The sequence below is a fragment of the Pavona decussata genome, unplaced genomic scaffold (assembly GCF_977016875.1).
Source record: "Pavona decussata unplaced genomic scaffold, jaPavDecu1.1 SCAFFOLD_51, whole genome shotgun sequence".
NCBI lineage: Eukaryota > Metazoa > Cnidaria > Anthozoa > Scleractinia > Agariciidae > Pavona > Pavona decussata.
Window position 1 is genome coordinate 5,507,501 of NW_028145473.1, and position 19,963 is coordinate 5,527,463.

Sequence of the window (19,963 nt, forward strand, 5' to 3'; positions counted from 1 at the left end):
CAACATTGTTTAGGGTGGGGGGGGGGGGGGGGGGATAAGTTTCTAACATTCTTTTTGGGACACTAAACTTTGGGCTATTGTCTAATTTTACAACAAAACTTTTGCAAAACGTCAAGTGTCCCGAAACCAATTGGCCAGGATTGTAGATATAAGAGGGGCCATTTACATTGTACTATAATTGGAGGGCATTCAAAAGAATTACGGTCGTTTCGTTCCATGGTCGTTTCGTTCCAAGTCGTCTCGTTCCAATTCGAAGTTGTTTCGAAGTGCCTTGGAACGAAACGACCGGATACCATTCAAAATTGTGGTGTGGGCTTATGGGTAATTCATTAATGCATGTCTTTCATGAAACAGCCTGGTCAGGAAAAGTCAAATATCATTGCATCTATGATTACATGTATGTGTTCTGTTCTGGTTGCGTTTGATGTTGAAAGAATGCACCCTTAATCCAGATTGGAGTCGAGATTGTATGGGACAATAAATGAATGGATCTTGGGACGGGTATCTGGCATCCCCCGCAGACTTTGCAGGGGCGGATGACATCATAACCAACTTGGCAAAGGGGAGAGAGTGAGATCGAACGAATGCACTCCCTAAACTTTAATTATGACTAGGTCTTACAAGCATTGACATTGTTAAATTCTGCCACACTTGACATACACACCCCCTGAGGTTTGTTTGCAGAATTAATTTGGGAGGGAAATTAAGTTAAGTTCAATGGTCAAACCCTCTCATACTGCCAGTCATGTCAGCGTCATTTCTAACCTCATGCCCGATTGGTTCCGTGTGCGTTGCTTCCCTTTGTTTTAGTTTATACTATTCTTGTCAATAGGGGAAAAAATCCAAAATTTTGTCGGATGTAAGACTCAAAGCTTGCGCAGTAGAGCATTAGGGAACTTAAGCACCGGACGTTTTTGGGGCGACGGCGACGTCTACAAACGAGCCAGCCTGGGTAAGAGGGCGCCGTCGCTTCCGCCAAAATCCAACCTTAAGCAAAGAGGTGTTTTTGCGACGGCAACCCTTTCGAAAACTGCCTTGAAAGCTTGCGAAAACCTCTGTGAAAAATGTCTTTTCGTGAACCAAGAGAGATGCTGTTAGTAGCATATGATGGTAAAATAATTTCTGATGAAGAATTCTTGGTCTTGTGGAAGAGCTGCCGTTCTAAGAACCCAGATTTTCCGCACAGTTCGCACGCAAGATTTGATCTTGAAGACATCAACGAAACCGAATTTTTGGCAGAGTTCAGAGTCGATTATCGAGCCTGTTCAATCTTCTCTGGGTTGACTCCCAGAATTTGTCACGGTCTGGATAGCCTCCCACGCAGTCGTTTTTAGGGGACTCGTTAGTGGGGAGGAGGAAATACGATTCCCCTAAAAACGACTGCGTGGGAGGCTACGGTCTGGACTGCCTTTCTTGAACTGAAACAATTCGCTAGCAATCATTTCACGCAACAGGAGAATGTCGTGGTCATATGATTCCATTACAGGTTGTTTTTTTGATAGCCATCTCCACGCTAGAGGCTTAAAAGTTCAAAAAATGACTGCAAATACTTGATAAGCGCCCGTACAAGCGCCAAAACGATAGAATAATATTTTAAGCATCGATAAGTACAAAAAATTGAGGGCAAAATGATATAAAGGAACGAAAATCATAAAGGCGAAACTCACGTTTTACAAGCGACGTCAAAATAAGCAAAACAAAGTCGGCGCCGAGTCGCGACGGCTGACCATGTCGGCGGGAAACGTGAATTGGAAGTAAATTTGAGTTCCGGTTGCCGTCGCCCCGTAGAAAACGTCTGGTGCTTAAGTTCCCTATTATCCGGGATGGTTGAGACGACAATCATGCGCAAATCACATGGCTGACATATAATCCGGGATACGCACCTCACTTTGCACTTAGAATCGCACGCTGTCAGACGCTTTCGGGTTGACGTCTGCTTTTGTAATCATTCATCAAGGTCACGAACGGAAAGATATCACTTTCCACGGGATTCATCATTGATCCGTTTCTTGACCTTGATGAATATTCACAAGCAAATGAAGACATCTAGCAAATAAAAATATTTAGAAATACTTACCTATTTGTTTTATGGCAAAGTCAACTGCGCCTCGAAACCGTCTGTGCGTAAGATCGTGGTAAAATTTTCCCGTGGAAAGTGATCTCAATTCTCAAGCGGTGGATCTATAAAAGCAGGCAAACACAAATTGATCTCTTTCCGTTCGTGACCTTGATGAATGATTACAGAAGCAAATAAAGACAGCAAATAGAAAAAATACCGTGGAGGCTAATAATTCAAAATCTGCGAACCACTCAACTGTGAAATCAAAGGACTTGTACTTTCATGCGAGTTCTTCGCCCGTGGTTCCCTGCTAGCAGAGGTCTCTCACGGCATTTTTGCCATGCCGTGAGAGACCTCTGCTAGCAGGGAACGCCCGTGGAGCCCAATCATTCAAAATCTGTGGAGTTTGTGCAGGATAATTCGACCGTTGAGTCATGCTCTTTCGGTCCGTAAGTGTGTCCGTTGAGGCAAAAGAATTGAAAACATGTCGATCGCTCGTCGAAGCGAACTGTGCAACTGTGAAATCAGATGATTGCTTCACTCTGAAATCAAACGACTCGTTGCACGTTCACTCGAGTTCTTTGCTCGTGGAGGCAAATAATTCAAAATCTGTGCCGTTTGAGGCGGCTGATCCGTCCACTTCACCAACACCCCCATCCCACAAAAAAGAAGCGTTTTCAACATTTCTTCCCCAATGTGGGTTATACAAATCACTATCACTAAACCTGCCATGACCCATTTTCAAAACTAATGTTTGCTGTAGTCATGATTTTTACAACTCATCCAACTGAAACCTACTCTCCCTACCCTTTTCCAAACCCATTCACTGTTAAATTAAATCCCCGCAACTTTATCCCCCTTCGCCAGCACCCACTTTCATATTGAAATCACTAGTAATACTTATTATTATGACTTGTTGTTTGATAGGCAATGAAAAAAAGAAAAATGAGGCCATGGAACAACCAGTGTAGAATGTGTACCGAACAGGCACCCACTGAGTACATCTGGTGTAACTTTCAAATTGCATTGTACTAGGGGAAAAGCAAGTCAGAGTCTTCTACAGTGATTTAATTTAAATGGGACTTAACCTGTGCACTTGATCAGGTGACAAAATGAAATCAATTTTGGATTTTACAAGACAGGACTCCTTCAGTAATCAAAGCGCTCTGTCGTGAATTGAACAGGCTGAGTCTCCCACGAAAACGGACTCTGAGAAAGTCTAACCATCACGGAACTTTTCAAGTTACTGAGCCGAAGATTCTTGTTGTTCCCAACAAGCGATTTGTACGAGAAATATTAGATGGAAAGAAGAAATAGTTGAAGATGGAAAAAAAATCGTTGAAAATAATATATTTTTCTCATTTTGTGTACAAACAGCTATCCAGCATTTTTTTGTTAAATTAACAATAAATATAAGAGTGAACTGCTGAAATTGTTTTTTTCGAACGTTTTATGGCCAAAATACATGAACAGTCGATTTAAATGTTCTTACAACATAGCCAGTCTTATATTAACGTCTTATTAATGCTGACAGTTTCGATGACTGTCAGCCATCTTTATCAAAACTTAAAAGGCATGAAAAGTGTCGGAAGCCTTTAATAGGCTTCTGAAGGTGTTAAATATTGCGATAAATGCGCAAAGTCACTCTGTAGACGCCCCCTCCCCCCTGGTTTGGGGATGGAGATCACATAAATCCAAGAATGATAAAGCACAAGAAAAATCAAGAGCAGTGGTGACTGTCCCATATATCCATTCATTCACGGAGAAAATACAACGCATATTCACCAAACACAGGGTAGCCACAGTGATTAAACCTCAAACCACCCTCAGACAGGTTTTAGTTCACCCGAAGGACAAAGTGGAGAAGCACAAAAAGGCTGGAGTGGTGTACAAAATTCTATGCAGCCAATGCGAAAAGGTATATATCGGTGAAACAGGGAGACAGCTGGGAACCAGGAACACAGAACACAGAAAGGAAGCAGAAAAGATCTCTAACAGAAATTTCACAAGAACCACCCGCAGAGCTTCTACCAATGAACACCATAAATCAGCCATAACAGACCACGTCTGTCAGAACAATCATATTATGAATTGGGAAGCAAGTGAAATAGTTGAGCAGGACGGCGACAAGTGTTAGCGATGGATTAAGGAAAGCATATGTATCAGATCGAACACTCCTACTATGAATAGGGACGAGGGAGCCTATCAGCTTTCTCCCATATGGACACAAGTGATCTCCACCCCCAAACCAGGGGGGAGGGGGCGTCTACAGAGTGACTTTGCGCATTTATCGCAATAATTAACACCTTCAGAAGTGAGCCTATTTAAGGTTTCTGACACTTTTCATGCTTTTCAAGTTTTGATAAAGATGGCTGACAGTCATCGAAACTGTCAGCATTAATAAGACGTTAATATAAGACTGGCTATGTTGTAAGAACATTTAAATCGACTGTTCAGTTATCTAGCCTGATGAATTTCTTCAACAAAATACATGAAGCATGGGGGCCTGCTACGAAGCTGCCCGCTCTGTAGTCACTCCCTTCAGCTCTTTGACAGCTGCTAATTTCATTGGCACCAAGTTGTATTAGCCTTTTTTTTCTGCCGGAAGGGAGCTTTGGCAACGACGACGGCGACAGCAGCAACAAAGTCACCATTACCAGCGTTTTTTCAAACATCGTCATGATTTATATAATATTCCAACTCGCTTTATATGTCAAATGTAGGTGGTATTTCCTAGAGTTAAATTCTTGGAGACCGCACCCAATTTTAGAAAGAGAAAGAAAAATTCCTCGTCGTATGTTTACGTCCTATCAGGAAATCTCACATCCTAGTCCTGCAGTGACGGCAAAGTAATTTACCAAAAAATGTAATGCACGCACAGAGATGTTGTGACGTCGTTGCATGCTAAGCTGAAGCTCCCTAGCTGCTAGGCTCCGTGGTCGATTACTGATAACATACCCTTGTTACTGAGCAGTTTTTGAAAGAACACTTGGTGTGCTAGTCATGACAGAAAACATTTTTAAAGCATCCATGACGAGCATTCAAGTTCAGTACAGAAGTTGTCAGCCAGGACTTGAGGTTTAATAAAATACTTGCAGTCGGTTATATAACACCCTTTCTGAATTAAGGGAACTAATAAATTTATATTTGCAAGGTAAACTTTAAGAACATTCAGTAAAACAGTGAAACTGTATTGCATGATAACATCTCTATCCTCCGCAGAGGCCTATAAATTTTCGCGCGTGAACGGAGACAAATACGGGAGAGTCAGGGGCCAAATGAGGAGCGCGGGGGACGATGGGAACGTCCCTGGGTTTCTTTTTCTCCATTTCCGTTTTTCTTCCCATTCCCTACTTTTGGCTCTTGTTTTATATGAAGTAGCTTCTGCGGAGGAGAGAGTGCTAAGATTAAAATATTAGGAAATAAGTTGCAATACACAAACGGAGTTGGTACGCACCTGATATCCTAAAGGAACGCACCCTTAATAATTGAAAAAGTTACACTATTATGCAACATGAGATGTAAAGTAAAACTGAAAACCCGGGGAGGCTCCGAAGGTCCAAACCCTTCATTTTATATACCATTATTGACAGGAAAAGTAACCCTTTCACATAACTTCCATAGAAAATAGTAGTACCCCTAATCTGCATTTCTTTTTGGTGAATCTGTTCGAGATATCTTAAAAGAACTGAAAGAGCCTTTTAATACATGAATGATAGTTACCCAGACCTTTTCTGTACTTCAGCGGGTGAAATCCCTCTCCTATTATATACCTTCAGCCTGAAAGGGTTAGTTTTTCTGCGTTGCGCAAGTTTCAGGTGACTTTTTGCTAAAGAAAACGCTAGTTTATAGTCCGAATTTCTGAGGCAGGTAATGTGTTTTACGAGCTTGTTCATACGCTTCCGAATGATTAACCAGTTGAAAACTTTTGTTCGAACCAACTCAAACATAAAACACAAGTCCAGTTAAAAGGAAAACTAGTACCAGTGTCTGGCGCGCAACAATGCACGAAAAATGAAGTTTATAAATGGCATATAAATAGCATGTTCAAATTAAGCCTGGCATTCGGTCTTGCCACTGTTATTTGTTCTACCCAGTTGTAGCTGGCTCTTTGATTCAGGTCTTGATCGAAACGAAAGTGAATGTTGCTCAATTCGTACTGAAAGGCACTCGTGTCAGGGAATACATGTCCGCACTGCAAGGGGGAACCCTGTGCTGAATCTCTGGACATGAACACCCGTTCGGGGCCATGCCACGTAAAAAAAAAAAAAAGAAAACGCTAAAAGGCACGTATTACATGATTAATTAAGTTCTTTCTTCAGTCCTCACCCGTGTCGTCTTCTGCAATTGTTCGTTTCTTTCAATCCACCCCAGTACATGCCATTCCACAAGCTTCAACAAAGTGCATCAATATCAAACAAGATTGGCATGTAAGATTTCATACTATCTGCCTAAAGCGAGGACCAACTATGGCAAATTTAACATTCGTTTTTTTGGAGCTAAAGTTTGGAATTCCATTGAAAAGTCATTAAAATCCAGGAGTCGTACCTGTTTCAAAGTCCTCTTAAAAGAATCGCTTATCTCCAACTACTAACTGGCTTATTGATGTACTTTATTTTCCAGTTTTTGCGTGTGGTAAATCGTGTCCTTAGTTATATTTTATTGTAGGGTATTTGCTAATTTTCCCGCTTAGCCCAGCTACTTAGCTCGATTAGCTTGCTATTTCTAAGTGGCTGTGCCCTCTTCCTTCGTATTTTTTCTTTCTTGAATTTATGTAACACTGTATAATTTCTGGGCACGAATAAAGATTGTTGTTGTTGTTGTTCCTTGCACAAAGGTTCTAGGCGAATTGTAATTAGTCAGTTGAACAGGTCCAATTAAAAAAGAAATTGTCTGGGCGTGCAGGAATTAATTATTAATGATGCTCAAAAATTGGTATAGTTTGCCTGAAGGATCATTCGTTCGCATCAATTCATTTGTGATGCCGCTGTGGTATATGATGCGAATGCTAGCTAATGCCAGGCAAAATTGCTTGTTGATTTGGATTGAATATATTTTTTTAACATTCTTTAATTTTTTCTTTCAACGATTATGTGTATTTTTTGGTGTTTCTAATTTTCCATATTTCCAAATTATACTCGAAAATGCATTATTCCTTCGGCATGATACTCACTGCCGCACGTGGTGAACAATTGTTCGATTCTGCCGGCTAAATTCGAGCTTAAAAACAGTCGAAAATTTCTTTCTTATAAACCCTGTTGGATAGTTTTAAGTTATTTAGTAGCCTAGTAATGACGTGCGGAAGTACTGTTGTGAGAAATAAATCTGAGGGATTGCTCAAAGTTAGGTCCAAGCGCCCACAAAGAATCCTGTCGGCGAAGATGACAAAAAGTTAAGTTGTACGCGGATTGGTACAAGACGCGTACATCGATAACCCTGCTTGTACACTTGATGGCAATTGAATTCAGCCAGTAAAGCAACACTCGTACTCATAAGCACACTGATTGTTTATTTAACGTGTTCTTTACAACTAATGTGAGCAGGCTAACTTGTCTGGGATCATACATGTATGTCAGCAAAACAAGAGAAGTAGTGAAAGAGACTGATTTTGAAATTCCCCTAACCTCAGCTTTTTTGCTGGTTAGTTTCACCCGTCATTTAGTTTTTTGTGCACTCAACGAAAACAAGCGATCCTGACTGATGAAAATTAAGTATTTAAAAAAACTGTAACATCCAGCCTTGCTGGTATTTCTACTGGTTACTGTTTATTAGTTGCACCACAATAAAACCGCCAAGATAAATATTTTTGTTACTGTTACTTAGACAAAAGCCTCTTCGATTCAATGTAGCGAACCTTACTAAGAAAAAGCTGCCATTGATTCTTATAACCTAAAATGATTTGTAAACGGAAACCAACTTAAGCTCCATTCACACCAGCAAAACATGTTTAATTAAACCAGGTTTAACAAAATGAAAATTGGCAACAGAAAGCTGAACCATTGGCTTTGACATAGGATTCAAGTAAACTTTAACTTATGCTTTCATTTGTGCTAAAACCATGCTGACGTCCGATCTCACCCCACAGAAATGTAAACCGCCATGAGACTTGGTGATATGTGCGGTATATAAGAATTCATTCATTCATTCAAAACTATGGTCGACAAAAATCCGAAAGCAGCTTTTATGAAGGAAAAAATTTTAAACTGTGTTTAACTAAACAGCTTTAAAACGTGTTTAAGCCTTGGTGTGAATAGGGCATTACTCACTGTTAGAATTTTACTAGTCCGGCCCTGGTTGTTCAAAGAATGGATAATATTACCCAGGGGATAGGTCACTATCCAGTGGACACAGTTATCTGCTCTTTGAACAACTGGGACCTGGTGAATAGCTTTTGTAAAGGGGGGGGGGGGGGGGGGGAACTCCCATACTCCCATATAAAAGTGACGAGGGTGATCGTTGGAAATGTTGCAAAAGACCCCTAAAAGGTACCAAAATTCTGTTTTGTGGGCGTGGTCTGAACAAATTTTTTTTTTACCCCTAAGAGGTACCAAATCAGTTGAGTGACATTTACTTCTCATATTTTTCGGCTCAATACCCTAAAAGGTACCACCATACCACTGACGGAAGTAATTTTAGATTTAGCACCCTACGGGCTACCAAACCACGAATTTTAACCCCTAAAAGGTAAGAAGATCACCCCCGTCACTTTTATATGGGAGCCCCCCTCCCGGGAGGCAGAAGGGTCATCATTTTGTGCTTGAATAATCTCCCTCTCTCCTCCTTCTGTGCAAACAACAATAAATTATTGTTATCTGATTGGGACATTGAAACACCATTCCCTCACAAATCTTTTTATTTAAATTATCCACATTCTAGCTTGCAAATCCAAAGTGAGTCAGGAAACTTAATTTTGACTAAAAAAAGGTTAGGAAAGTTAGCAGAACCTTTCAATGAAAGCAAAAACAGCCATTTTTAGTAAGGTATACAAATTTCTACTACAACACCCTTTCCAGTCTGTCAGTTCTTCCTCTTCTTGGAATCCTATGACATGAATATTATTAGTTACCAATGAGTTGGGACAAGTATCTAGAGACTGTATGACACAGAAAATTAATGTTCACTATGCTGTGCTGACTTGTGGATCTATGCACTAGATTTATTTAGCACACACGATGTAATAAGAGGTGTTCAAGGCTACAGCTACTACAGCTGAGAGCCACACACGCTTCACGACCTCGGGGCTCGGTTGTTCAAAAGCCGATTATTACGCTAATCCACGATTAGAAATTAACCGAGGTTTTCAGCTTGCTTGCTATACATGCTTTTAAAAGCTAATCTTAAGCTAATGGTAAAGTCTAAGTCAAACTGAGGGCCAAAAATCTGTTCACCCTAACACAGGATTAAATTAACCTTTTAAGCCCTAACAGTGATCAGCATCAAATTTCTCCTTGTAATATCAATGGTTCTTCAACCCCTGAGGTCATGAGAATTAAGGATATGATCACCCAAGGTGAATTTTCTTGATATTTTAATAACTTCTCCCCAGTACTGTACTCTTATAAGAAAAGTATGGGGGCAAGATAGGAGAATTTGTTCTTTGATATTAGGGGTTTAATCGGGCTTTGAACAACTGGCCCCTGAAGTACATCTCCAAGACAGCAAAATAATTAAGATACTTCTGTGCAAATGCGTATATGACAAGCTATGCATGTACTTTTAGTTTTGTTTATTTCACCTTACTGTAAAACTATGTTACACAAGTTTTGTGGTAAAATAATTATAAATTTCAACAACCATAAAAATACGATTGAGTAACCATTATAATTAACTCTCAATACAGTGTGAAATCACAGGTTTTCACACCTACCTTGTTTTGGGCAAGAATTATCATGATCCTGCGGAAAATTTGGATGAAGTCCAAAAACAAATCCACAGAGTGCCTGCCAAAAAGAAAACAACATGATACACCATATATGGCTACTATGTTTAATGACAACTCATTTAGTAATCCCCTCCCCTTCATGTACAGCTGCACTGACAGTCAATTTCCATCAAATAAATTAGTAAGTACATAAACTATACATAGGAAATATTTACACAAAAAGGATTGCACCAAAAAATATACTGTCATAAGAATTTTCATCATTGCATGCAAAGCCAAGAAAAGCCTGTGTTCAAAACTTGGAATTCACAAAATTTGCACAAAATTGGAAGGCATTAATATTTTCCAGGTATAAGTATCGTGCTGACTGCATTTGAAGTACAAAGCTATGTCAGCAACACAATCATCCAGTAGTGTGTTATCATCCTTCATTTGTTGTATGGAATTAACCAAGTGAAGTGAATAGACTAAAAACCCACGAGTTCAGTAAGAACCTGAATTTTAAGACCCTGCTAGTCTAAAATGTCTAATTTAGACACCCTTTAAATAAATCAGGTTCTTATTCTTTTACATTTTATTTTTAAGGCTTAGAATTAAAACAGTAAGCTCTCAGGCATAGAAAAAGGTCAACATTTCATATGCTCTAGTTAGTTATAGTAAATCCAAAAATACTTGACTTACTTAGGTAAAACAATTAAATACTACTGTATAACAATGCTGTGTCGGTTGAGCCTGGACTGTTCAAAGTGCCTTGTTGTTTTCACACTGTACCGGAGAGTACATTGTGTTTTGTTATCAAGAAAATAAGAAGTGCTGAACCTGTTTATGTCCTATATGGCCTACATTTCTGTTAAGCATCATTTATATTAGGACCTGTTAAGGCTAACTTAGAAGAATACAGCTTCTTACTCACGGGTTTTAACTGTAATACAGTGAATACTTTTATATCTTACCAAACAAAGTCCTTGTCTCCCTGCTTGTGCTTGTGTACAATTAGCTGAGTGTCATAGAGCACAAAACCACAGAACAGAAGCAGGCCACCATACAACTGAACCTGTTGAAACCCAAAACACACACATACCGTAATGTATATATTTGATGTACACTGATATGGAAGTGAGATTCACTGACAGTCATGCACAGTGCTTTACCAGATAATATGTGTTTTTTTAGTACACAAGGGAGAGAAGAGAAGCTATACATCACACTAAGGGCCCTGTCCACACTAATGCGTTTTAGTTTGAAAACGCATACGTTCTGATGCGTTTTCACCTATCATCCACACTAAAACGCCCGAAAATGAAAACGGAGACATTAGAAAACAGTTCCAAAAGCGGAGACTATTGAAAACACTTTATTTCTAGTGTGGACAGGTGCCATTGGTTCCAAAGATTGACGGATCCCCATTTAGGAACACTGGGCATGCCAAATACATGCAGTTTTTGGACCCAGTAAGTTATAAGAAATTAAAAAAAAAAACAGGAAAACTATATGGTGGGGGCATACAGTTGGGGGGAGAGACAGCAGAGAGTACACTAGAGAGAGGAGAAGAGAGATGTAGAAGAATACAGTTTGAGGGAGAGATGGTTCACAGGTGTGAAACTTATCTGGACCCAGGTGCGGGGGCATCCTGGCAGATGGAGGGTGATGCACTTAATTATTACATGCAGGACACTACATGCTCTAGGTTGGTCCCTTAATTTGATTTTCACTTACACACTTGACATTTTTACCTGGAAAATAAAACGGGCTCCAATAAAGAGATTGACCAGGGACAGGAAAAACAACATGCTCAAACCAGACATCAGTGTACCTAAGTGAAAAAAAGGAACAAGCAATGAGTTTTAGTTTTTCTGAAATTTTAACACTTCTGTCTCACTCTTTCTGTAACTTAATTTGCTATAAAATGCCATAGCAAAGGTACTGACTGCAGGGGAGTCTGCATTAAAAGCAGATGCTACTGAAACCATTAGCTACAGTGTATTTATGTATCCATACCCATCAAACCACCAAATTTGCCTTAAGGACGGTGCCTACTAATACAAAGTATTTTTGCGCAGTTTATGACTATGCAGGAAAAGCAGCTCTTGGCAAGGGTTATTGAAATCCAACGCGAAAATTGGGGGTAACCACTCATTTTTTAGAGATACAGCAACAATAATTCTAAAAAGCTGTAAAATATAGAGGAATGTACAGTGTTTTTTTCCAAATTGAAGCTTTATTATCTCTGAAAAATGTGTGCTTACCCCAAATTGAAATAAATTTCAATATAGTTTTAACCCACGCAAAAATATCCCTGTATTGGCAGGAAACACCCATAGGAAACCCGAGTATCTTGAGATGTGCAGAACATAATTTTTAGGCGCAGTAAAAAAAGTAGGCACTGTCCTTAATGGGCTCTTTAAGAATTTGTTGACAAGACAACCAAATCTGGAAAGTTGCTATACAACATGTAACAAATCCCAAAGTCAATACTCATGGTATTAACAACCATAACTAGGACAAAAATAACACCATCTTTCTAAAAAAAAAAACAGATCATGCACAAGTCACCCTAAGGGTTATACAAAAGTCACAACAAAGTCATAATAACTCACTAATCTTCTCTCAGAATGTAGACCTGTAAGGAGGGCTATGGGGGGGAGTATTGTGAAAACCTGATGGAACAGAAAATCCTTGGAGGTGGGGGGAGAGGAGTAAAGGAAAAGCCCTCTTCATAGCCCTGGGGGGGGGGGGGGGGGATTCTTTTCCGAAGTCACACAATTCCTTACCTGTTAGTAAGCAAGAGTGTTCTGGGGATGTGACTGGTTTGAAATTTGAAAGCTGCGCTTGTACTCAATTTCCTAGTTGTTCTCACATATAAAGGATCCCGGCTAACATTAATAAGTCACAAGCTCACCTCCCAAGTAGAGATAGGTTCTTTGCTCAGCCCACAAGGCACTCAGAGTAAAGCAAGTGAATATCAGTGTTGTAGCAAAGAAAGCAGTGGGGATGATGCTGCAAGATAAGACAACTCCAAACTGTAATGAACAATAAATGCACAACATATGATTTTTGTCCAGGGAGATGCAAGACTGAAAGTGCAAGTTCAAATACTTTTATCCATCAATATAATGATATTTTTATTGTTTATGAGAATCAGGGCTCCAAATAATTATTTTTTTTAAACTCAAGTTATAAGTGCACCCTTGGATTTGTGAGCCCAAAAAAAAAATGCAGAAGGAAATGTTTGCAAGTAGAAATTCAACCATCACAACTGCAGATAATTCAGGGGACAAAAATAAGTTTTAATAAATAAATTTAAAGAAGTTATTAACAGTACAGAGTAACAAATAAACCTACTCATAGACAAGCAAAATTTAACAAAAAACTGCCTGTGGCATTTTATCTTTAACACTTTGAAAGTTACTGGTACAGGTACATGTACAAGGAACAGTACTATTTGAATATACTAACAGGTGGGACATCTCATGATGATATTACATGGAGTGATCTACAGAGCCCATCAAAATGGACTTGCATGATAGTTTGTACATTTCATGACTATTGGGCTCCACTCAACAGGAATGAGCACAATTTGTATATGACCTTTTGAAATCTGTTTATTGTTTAAGATGTACATGTAAGATTTTATTCTCCAGTTCCGTCTTAAAAGCAAATGTCATTTCAAAAACTATTTAATTTGTTAACCATTATATTAACTAACCTTGGATCAATCTGAATTACAAGATCCATCAAAGGCCCAAGGCCTAACCCTACAAGAACCAAACAAGGAAATCATGCGTACATTTTATTATATTGACGACCACAATGTTTTTTAAGCCAGTGTCAAACCATTTTACATAATTATGTTAGTCTGGAATCCTGGCTGCGATTAGAGTAATTTTTGTATGATCTACAAGAAAAGCCAAAATTACACAGCTCTTAAGTTGCCATTCACAAATTTGCAATGCAGTTCTGTGTACACTCTATTTACTACTATAATTTTGTAAAACAAATGATGGAGTTCTCAAAGTTCAGTATAATTAAGTTTACCAACCTGTGCAGAATGCAAATCCCATGAGGATTCCTAATGGAAGAGAAAATATGATGATTAATTAAGCTAAGTGAGCAGGGATAGAGTAACTTACAGTGATTATGTGACTAATTAACCACCTGCAGATGCTAATCAAAGGACAATTATCAAACTCTTTTAGCAATTATTAAAGTAGGTAGATACTACATGTACAGGTATGTAGTAAGCAAAGATCAGTTGCAGAGTCTCGGCTAGGATCTAAAAGAAAGTAGCTACAGTGTAGCTTGGCAAATGAGTTGTGGGGAGGTTAAAAAATCTGAGAGGCATACAATGGCCAAAAATTTGGCTTGTTAAGAACGGTACCTACTTAATTTGTTACTGCGCATACGTTCTGCCCATCTCGAGATACTCGGATCTCCTATGGGTGGTGCCTACTAATACAGGGATATTTTTGCGTGCTTTAAAACTAAGCAGAACTTAGCAAGTGCTCTTGGTATCTAAAAAGAAAATTGGGGGTAAACATGCATTTTTCAGAGATAATAAAGCTTCAATATGGAAAAAAAACGCCATACATTGCTTTGTATTTTACTGTTTTATAGAATAATTGCCGCTTCATTATCTCTGAAATTTGTGTGGTTACCCCCAATTTTCCTTTTAGATTTCAATAGCCCTTACTAAGATCTGCTTTCCCCGCATAGTCATAAACCACACAAAAATACTTCCTTATTAGTAGGCACCATCCTTGACAGCTTTCTTGTCAATGGTAAAGCAAACACTGCTAAACTTTGTGACTAAAATTTACCTGTCACGTTAAGGCCCGTTTAAACAGTTTCAACATTTGCTTCAACATGCATTCAACACAGTTGTTGATCCAAATGTCAGGGGCAGGAACAGGTTGTTCAACATTATTGGAAGCGTAAAAAAATGTTGAAACCTTGTTGAAAGTGTGTTGAATCAAATTTAAATTGGTTTAAACTTTCATTCAGCATTGCTTCAACATTTCCTTTGTTTTTGAAAATGTTGAATGGCATTGAAACCGTTTGCACACTCTGTTCATCCAACATTTGCCCAACATCAGTTCAACTTTTGTTGAATAAATGTTGGGCAAATGTTGAAACCATTTAAATGAGCCTGGACTTGATGCTTCCATGGCTTCAAGTTTCACTGAGTCAGACATACAAGTAGTCTGAATGCCCCCTCCCCATTGTGTCTCTATCCAGGGCCAAGAACTCTAAAACCCACTGCTGAATAGGGTTTACTTAATACTGTATTTGGTCTAATTTGGCTTGGGTTTTGGCTTTATTGTTTAAGTTAAATTTTGGTCTATAATGACCTAAGTTATGGTGATTCACAACTTACCCATCCTCTTAGTTTGATTCTTTCCATCATGAGGAGTTACTGCAAGTGCAATAAGGAACCCAATGGAGGCAATAGCTGACAAAAAACCACCCTTAAAAACAACCAAAACAACCAATACATTATTTGACAAACAAATGTAGATAAATAACGAATACCAGTGGCATCAGAAATTGATTTCTACTTAAAACCAGCAGCCAGTTTTGAGGCAAAATGGGAAAGAGGAACCAAGACTGCAATTTGTGGAACCAAACATTACAGGTAGAAATGTAGTGAATGTATGGTTTGGAAATATGGAGGTCAATGAAATCACCATCTAAGAAGTTTCATCAGCAAGTGCATACACAGGACCCTAAAAAAAAAAAAAAGGCCAGAAACCATCTCTAAGAAAAAGCTCTGGCAGAGGACAGGTCAAAGTTTTAGACTATCAAGAGGAAGAAATGGGAGTGGATTGGACACGCTGATTGAAAACCACACAGACTGTCCTTGAAATTGGAAACCTTGGGGTCTCAGGAAAGTGGATTCCCAAAGAAGTCCTGGACGAGCAGCACTCCAAGTGCTGCTGATATTTTTGCTATCGCTAATAATAACCCTGTCTCCAATAAAAAAATAAGCATCCTGTACCTAATAATAATATTGCCCTGTCTCCAATAGCCACCTTTCCTTGAGCTCCCAAAATGAAATGACGATTACGTGCCTCAGCAGGCTATTAATGAAATCTTTACAGTAATCAAGTACTTTGTACCTTTAATATCTCAGTAAAAAGATGGACTCCACTCCCTAATGCTGCAGTCAGCATTGAAACAGCCAAACAAACATACACATTCTTCAGGTGACGACGTGTAGGCTGATCACTATAAGTAACAATTCAGAAAGATACAGTCATGTTACTGCAAAATCAATAATAATTATCATTAGATAAATTTAATGGTCTGAAATGATTAGAGCGCATGACTGAGTTAGTACGCATTAGTAACAGTAACCATAGGGTATAATCATAAATAGGACTGTCAGTAATAGTATGCCCTGATTATGCCGAATGACTGTGGCAGACCACGTCAACGATTTGGTCAAGTATCTTTTTTTCTCATCGTAGTCACAAATTGTGATATCTTTTAATTAATTTATTCATTAAACCTAGATTAAAATCCTCATCTCCCCTAGAAGGGATATTTTTGTCTCCTATCGCTCTGATTGTCTTCAGTAAAGACTGATCAATCAGAATCCATTGTCTGTGCATATACTTATAGGTCTGAGTGAGGCCTAAAAAGGAAGGCTTTTGTACAACACGTAAAACATCAGTCAAAATGGTGGCCACGTTGTTCATGCATAAATTTTCAAGAGTCCAATATGCCATTTTTAGAAAGAAAACAAACAGTAAATCGAAAGAACAACTTCTACGGAGTACTTGACAGAGAAATTACATGCTTTGATTTGTTGTTGTTACTGTTCAATTTTATACAGCAAGAAATAAACTTGTTACATTCATATTCATATGTTGGCACTTAGTCATAGCTATAACTGGTTTATAGAATACATGACAGTGATATGGAGAGGCTTGTCGACAGCCTTGGGGTCCAGTGGGTATAGAACAGAGAGTCATTTTTGTGTCACTTTGATGCAACAATAACAAGTGTTACTCTTTCTATTTTCTATTTTAATTAATGCAAACCACATACTGTTATCACTGTTTGGTGACTGAAGTGTTGATCACTTCCGATGGGAAGTTGTACATTGTTCTAATTACACATGTCGAAAATTCATCAAATGTCTCACGTGTCATATTTAATTTTAGTGCCTGTTTCCTTAACTCTTTCTTTACAAGATGGAAAAAGTTCTCAATGGGATTAAATGTCAGGGCTTCAGGCTGGTATATATAATTGAACGGCCTAGTGGACAATGGGCGCAAGTTCTCTAAATTCGCTCTTATTTGGCATACAGACTGGTTCCATATAGTTCCATATTTGTGTACAAAACGTTCTAACATGATAACTGATCTGTAGGCCAAAGTAGACCATTTTCTTGGAGAAATTTGAATTCTAAAGGTCAAATTGTCACTTACGCTCTTTTTCCACCAGCACCCTCAATAACAATTTAATCCAGGCGATTTGCCCCAATTAATTTGACAGAAAATGAGTAACTTATCAAAAATCAGCCCACGTCACTAAGTCAACCTCGAGAATGCCTGTTCCACTTGGTATCAATGAAAGTGTCACTAATACAAAGTATTAAATCACCATGCAGTCAAGTATCAACAGTGTTGTATCAAGTGGTCATTTCTGAGTAATTTTCATTGAAGTCTTGTGTCTCATCCATAATCCAACTGCAATTGTTTATGAGGCACAAATAAACAAAGCAAGAGCTTCCATAATAATCAGACTAACTTCTTTTTTCTCTTAAAGTAGTTAAAAATGTCTAGCATACGAGACATTATGCATGTATTAATGTGAAGCCGTAGGGATGGGAAAGGTAATGTAAGGATATTTGAACTAATGTTAAGATTTTTTTTAGCAAATGTCACACTACAGGGCATTTGTGGATGGTCAACAACAGTTACTACACATAGTTGAAAATTTGTTCGAAAGTCCACATTATATATAGGCACATCCTCTGCCTAAACCTCCCCACCCCCACCCTGTAGTTTATAATTTTGCTGTAAATAAGTGCATTAAGGATGGTGCCTACTAACACAAAAGTATTTTTGCACGGTTTATGACTATGTAGGAAAAACAGATCTTAGCAAGGCCTATTGGATTCCAAAAAGAAAATTGGGGGTAACCACGCATTTTTTAGAGATAATTAAGCAACAATAATTCTAAAAAGCACTAAAATACAAAGCAATGTATGGCATTTTTCTCAAATTGAAGATTAATAATTATTATCTCTGAAAAATGCGTGGTTACCCCCAATTTTCTTTTTAAATACCAAGAGCACTTGCTAGATTTCTGCTTTCTCCGCATAGTTTTAAACCATGCAAAAATATCCCTATGTTAGTGGGCACAACCCATAGGAAACCGGAGTATCTCAAGATGTGCCGAACGTATGCGCAGTAACAATGATAGGCACTGTCCTGAATCGTTGCTTGTCTGATTGCCACTTTTTTCCAAGGCTTGAATTACATTTGATAAGCTCAAAATGTGGCATATAAGTCAGGGTTCTGACTCTGTTTTGGCAAAATATTGTAAGTTTTATAACCCCATACCAATGTAAACGATAATATTATAATGGTTGCCTGTGCATGATGCAGATCATGAAAGGAATCAAATTGCATAATTGTGCATGTGTGTGTGGGTCCCTATCCTCTATAAGACCTCCAAAATATAGACAATTTATTTTAAAAAATATCCGGCCATGTTTTTCCGCCGATTTACCACCCCCCTCGGGAATAATCTCTTGCAACGCCACCTGTTCGTTTACGTCCATGCATACCAAAACCACCAACCGCCCAAGAAATGTCGTTTTAACAACGACGGTCTCGAAAAGGAGAAAAAAAATAAGAAACGTCTCCTCAGAGGTTTCATTCTGACAGAATATGCGAAATCAGTTTATTTGATTCAGTAGCGCAGCTGTATCAGCTGTATTACCTCCATTCACACAAAGCACTTGAGAAATATGTAGTTTAACGACGACGGCCTTGAGGAGAAGATATGGTTAAATTAAAGAAGAAAACTGCAATAAATGTTGAAGCTTCAACTTACATTCTAACTCATTTAAAAGGTAAGCTGCTGCTTAGCAAAGTTGGAGATTTATAGGCTTAGGCTTCCCCATACAATATGTCATTGATTATTCGATTGAGTAAAGTGCAGTTTATACTCACAGTTTCGAAAAATCCTTCAAAGCATTCATCGAAAAAGGTCTGTTTCCAAACAAATTGTCCATTTTGGACGCTTAGGATGTCAATTTTTCTACTGTTTTAGTTTCTTCTTCAAGTTTGACTGTACAACTGTAAAGCAAATGTGTCGCAACGGCCCCAAATAAACAACCCAAAGATGTCCGCTGCGTTGTCGACGTGCAACGATGTCATTGGCCTCGTAAATGCTTCGTCAGCAGTTCGTGAGGGATCGGATGATCGCCGGATGGGTCGACTTTCACGAGTAGGCCAGGGTCAATACACTAAAAATAGACAATCACGTGACATACATGTATGTAAAAAAAAAAAAGCATTAAGTATGTGGCGTATAAAAACGGTAACGTAAAAGGACTATGTAATGACCACAACGGTAAAAGAAACTCCAGCATTCCGTAATAATAACACGCTTTATTGAAAGAACGACAAACGAAAACTGCCTCCAAAAGATGCGGCGAAGAAACTGCTAAACAGCGTAGCGATGAAGTGACACAGTGAAGTGAAGCGAAGCGAAGCGGTTAAAACTAGGACAAAACAAGCAAACAAAACGTTACAAAATTAACTAGCGCAAATAGATGGCGCGAAGGAAAAACCGACCCTTACATTTGTTGCGGAGCTGGGTGCAAACCAAAGTAACTGGAAAAAACCGACTGTCCTGAATCATATAGCGGACGAACAAACTTGTAGGTTGACAAACTGCTCTCGCGACGAAGAGATATATTAATACTAAAACGGCCAAAAATTCTATATAAACTGCCAAGACTTGTGAACAAAAATGTGAATAAATAACACTAAATTACGCAA

The 19,963-nt window shown here is 38.7% G+C and overlaps 2 protein-coding genes across 2 annotated transcripts in view; one reads left to right on the forward strand and one right to left on the reverse strand.

Moving 5' to 3' along the window:
* The window catches only part of LOC146481224 (uncharacterized), a 9,018-nt gene extending 5,527 nt beyond the window's left edge, over positions 1-3,491 (forward strand). Inside the window, exon 3 of the mRNA XM_085108852.1 lies at positions 2,987-3,491. Coding sequence (XP_084964978.1) covers positions 2,987-3,030 — 44 coding nt within the window. The 3' untranslated portion in view covers positions 3,031-3,491. The remainder of the gene's footprint in view (positions 1-2,986) is intronic.
* Positions 3,492-8,894: 5,403 nt separating this feature from the next.
* On the reverse strand, positions 8,895-19,334 carry LOC146481225 (putative Bax inhibitor 1). Its single transcript, XM_085108877.1, has 10 exons — positions 19,130-19,334; positions 16,058-16,166; positions 15,316-15,406; positions 13,981-14,010; positions 13,648-13,696; positions 12,841-12,938; positions 11,675-11,754; positions 10,895-10,995; positions 9,927-9,999; positions 8,895-9,100 (listed from the first exon to the last, which is right to left on the reverse strand). Exons 1-10 carry the CDS (start codon positions 19,189-19,191, stop codon positions 9,077-9,079), a joined length of 717 nt encoding a protein of 238 aa, XP_084965003.1. The 5' UTR covers positions 19,192-19,334; the 3' UTR covers positions 8,895-9,076.
* Between the last annotated feature and the right edge of the window lie 629 nt (positions 19,335-19,963).

What these genes read in the sequence shown, in the direction of transcription:
- LOC146481225 (XM_085108877.1), bottom strand. Translation starts at nt 19,191, where the DNA reads ATGGACAATTTGTTTGGAAACAGACCTTTTTCGATGAATGCTTTGAAG. An exon ending in GAGCCCGTTTTATTTTCCAG is followed by an intron (nt 10,996 to 11,674) that starts GTAAAAATGTCA and finishes GGGTTTCAACAG; the next exon opens with GTTCAGTTGTATGGTGGCCT. An exon ending in TAATTCTTGCCCAAAACAAG is followed by an intron (nt 9,101 to 9,926) that starts GTAGGTGTGAAA and finishes TTCATGTCATAG; the next exon opens with GATTCCAAGAAGAGGAAGAA.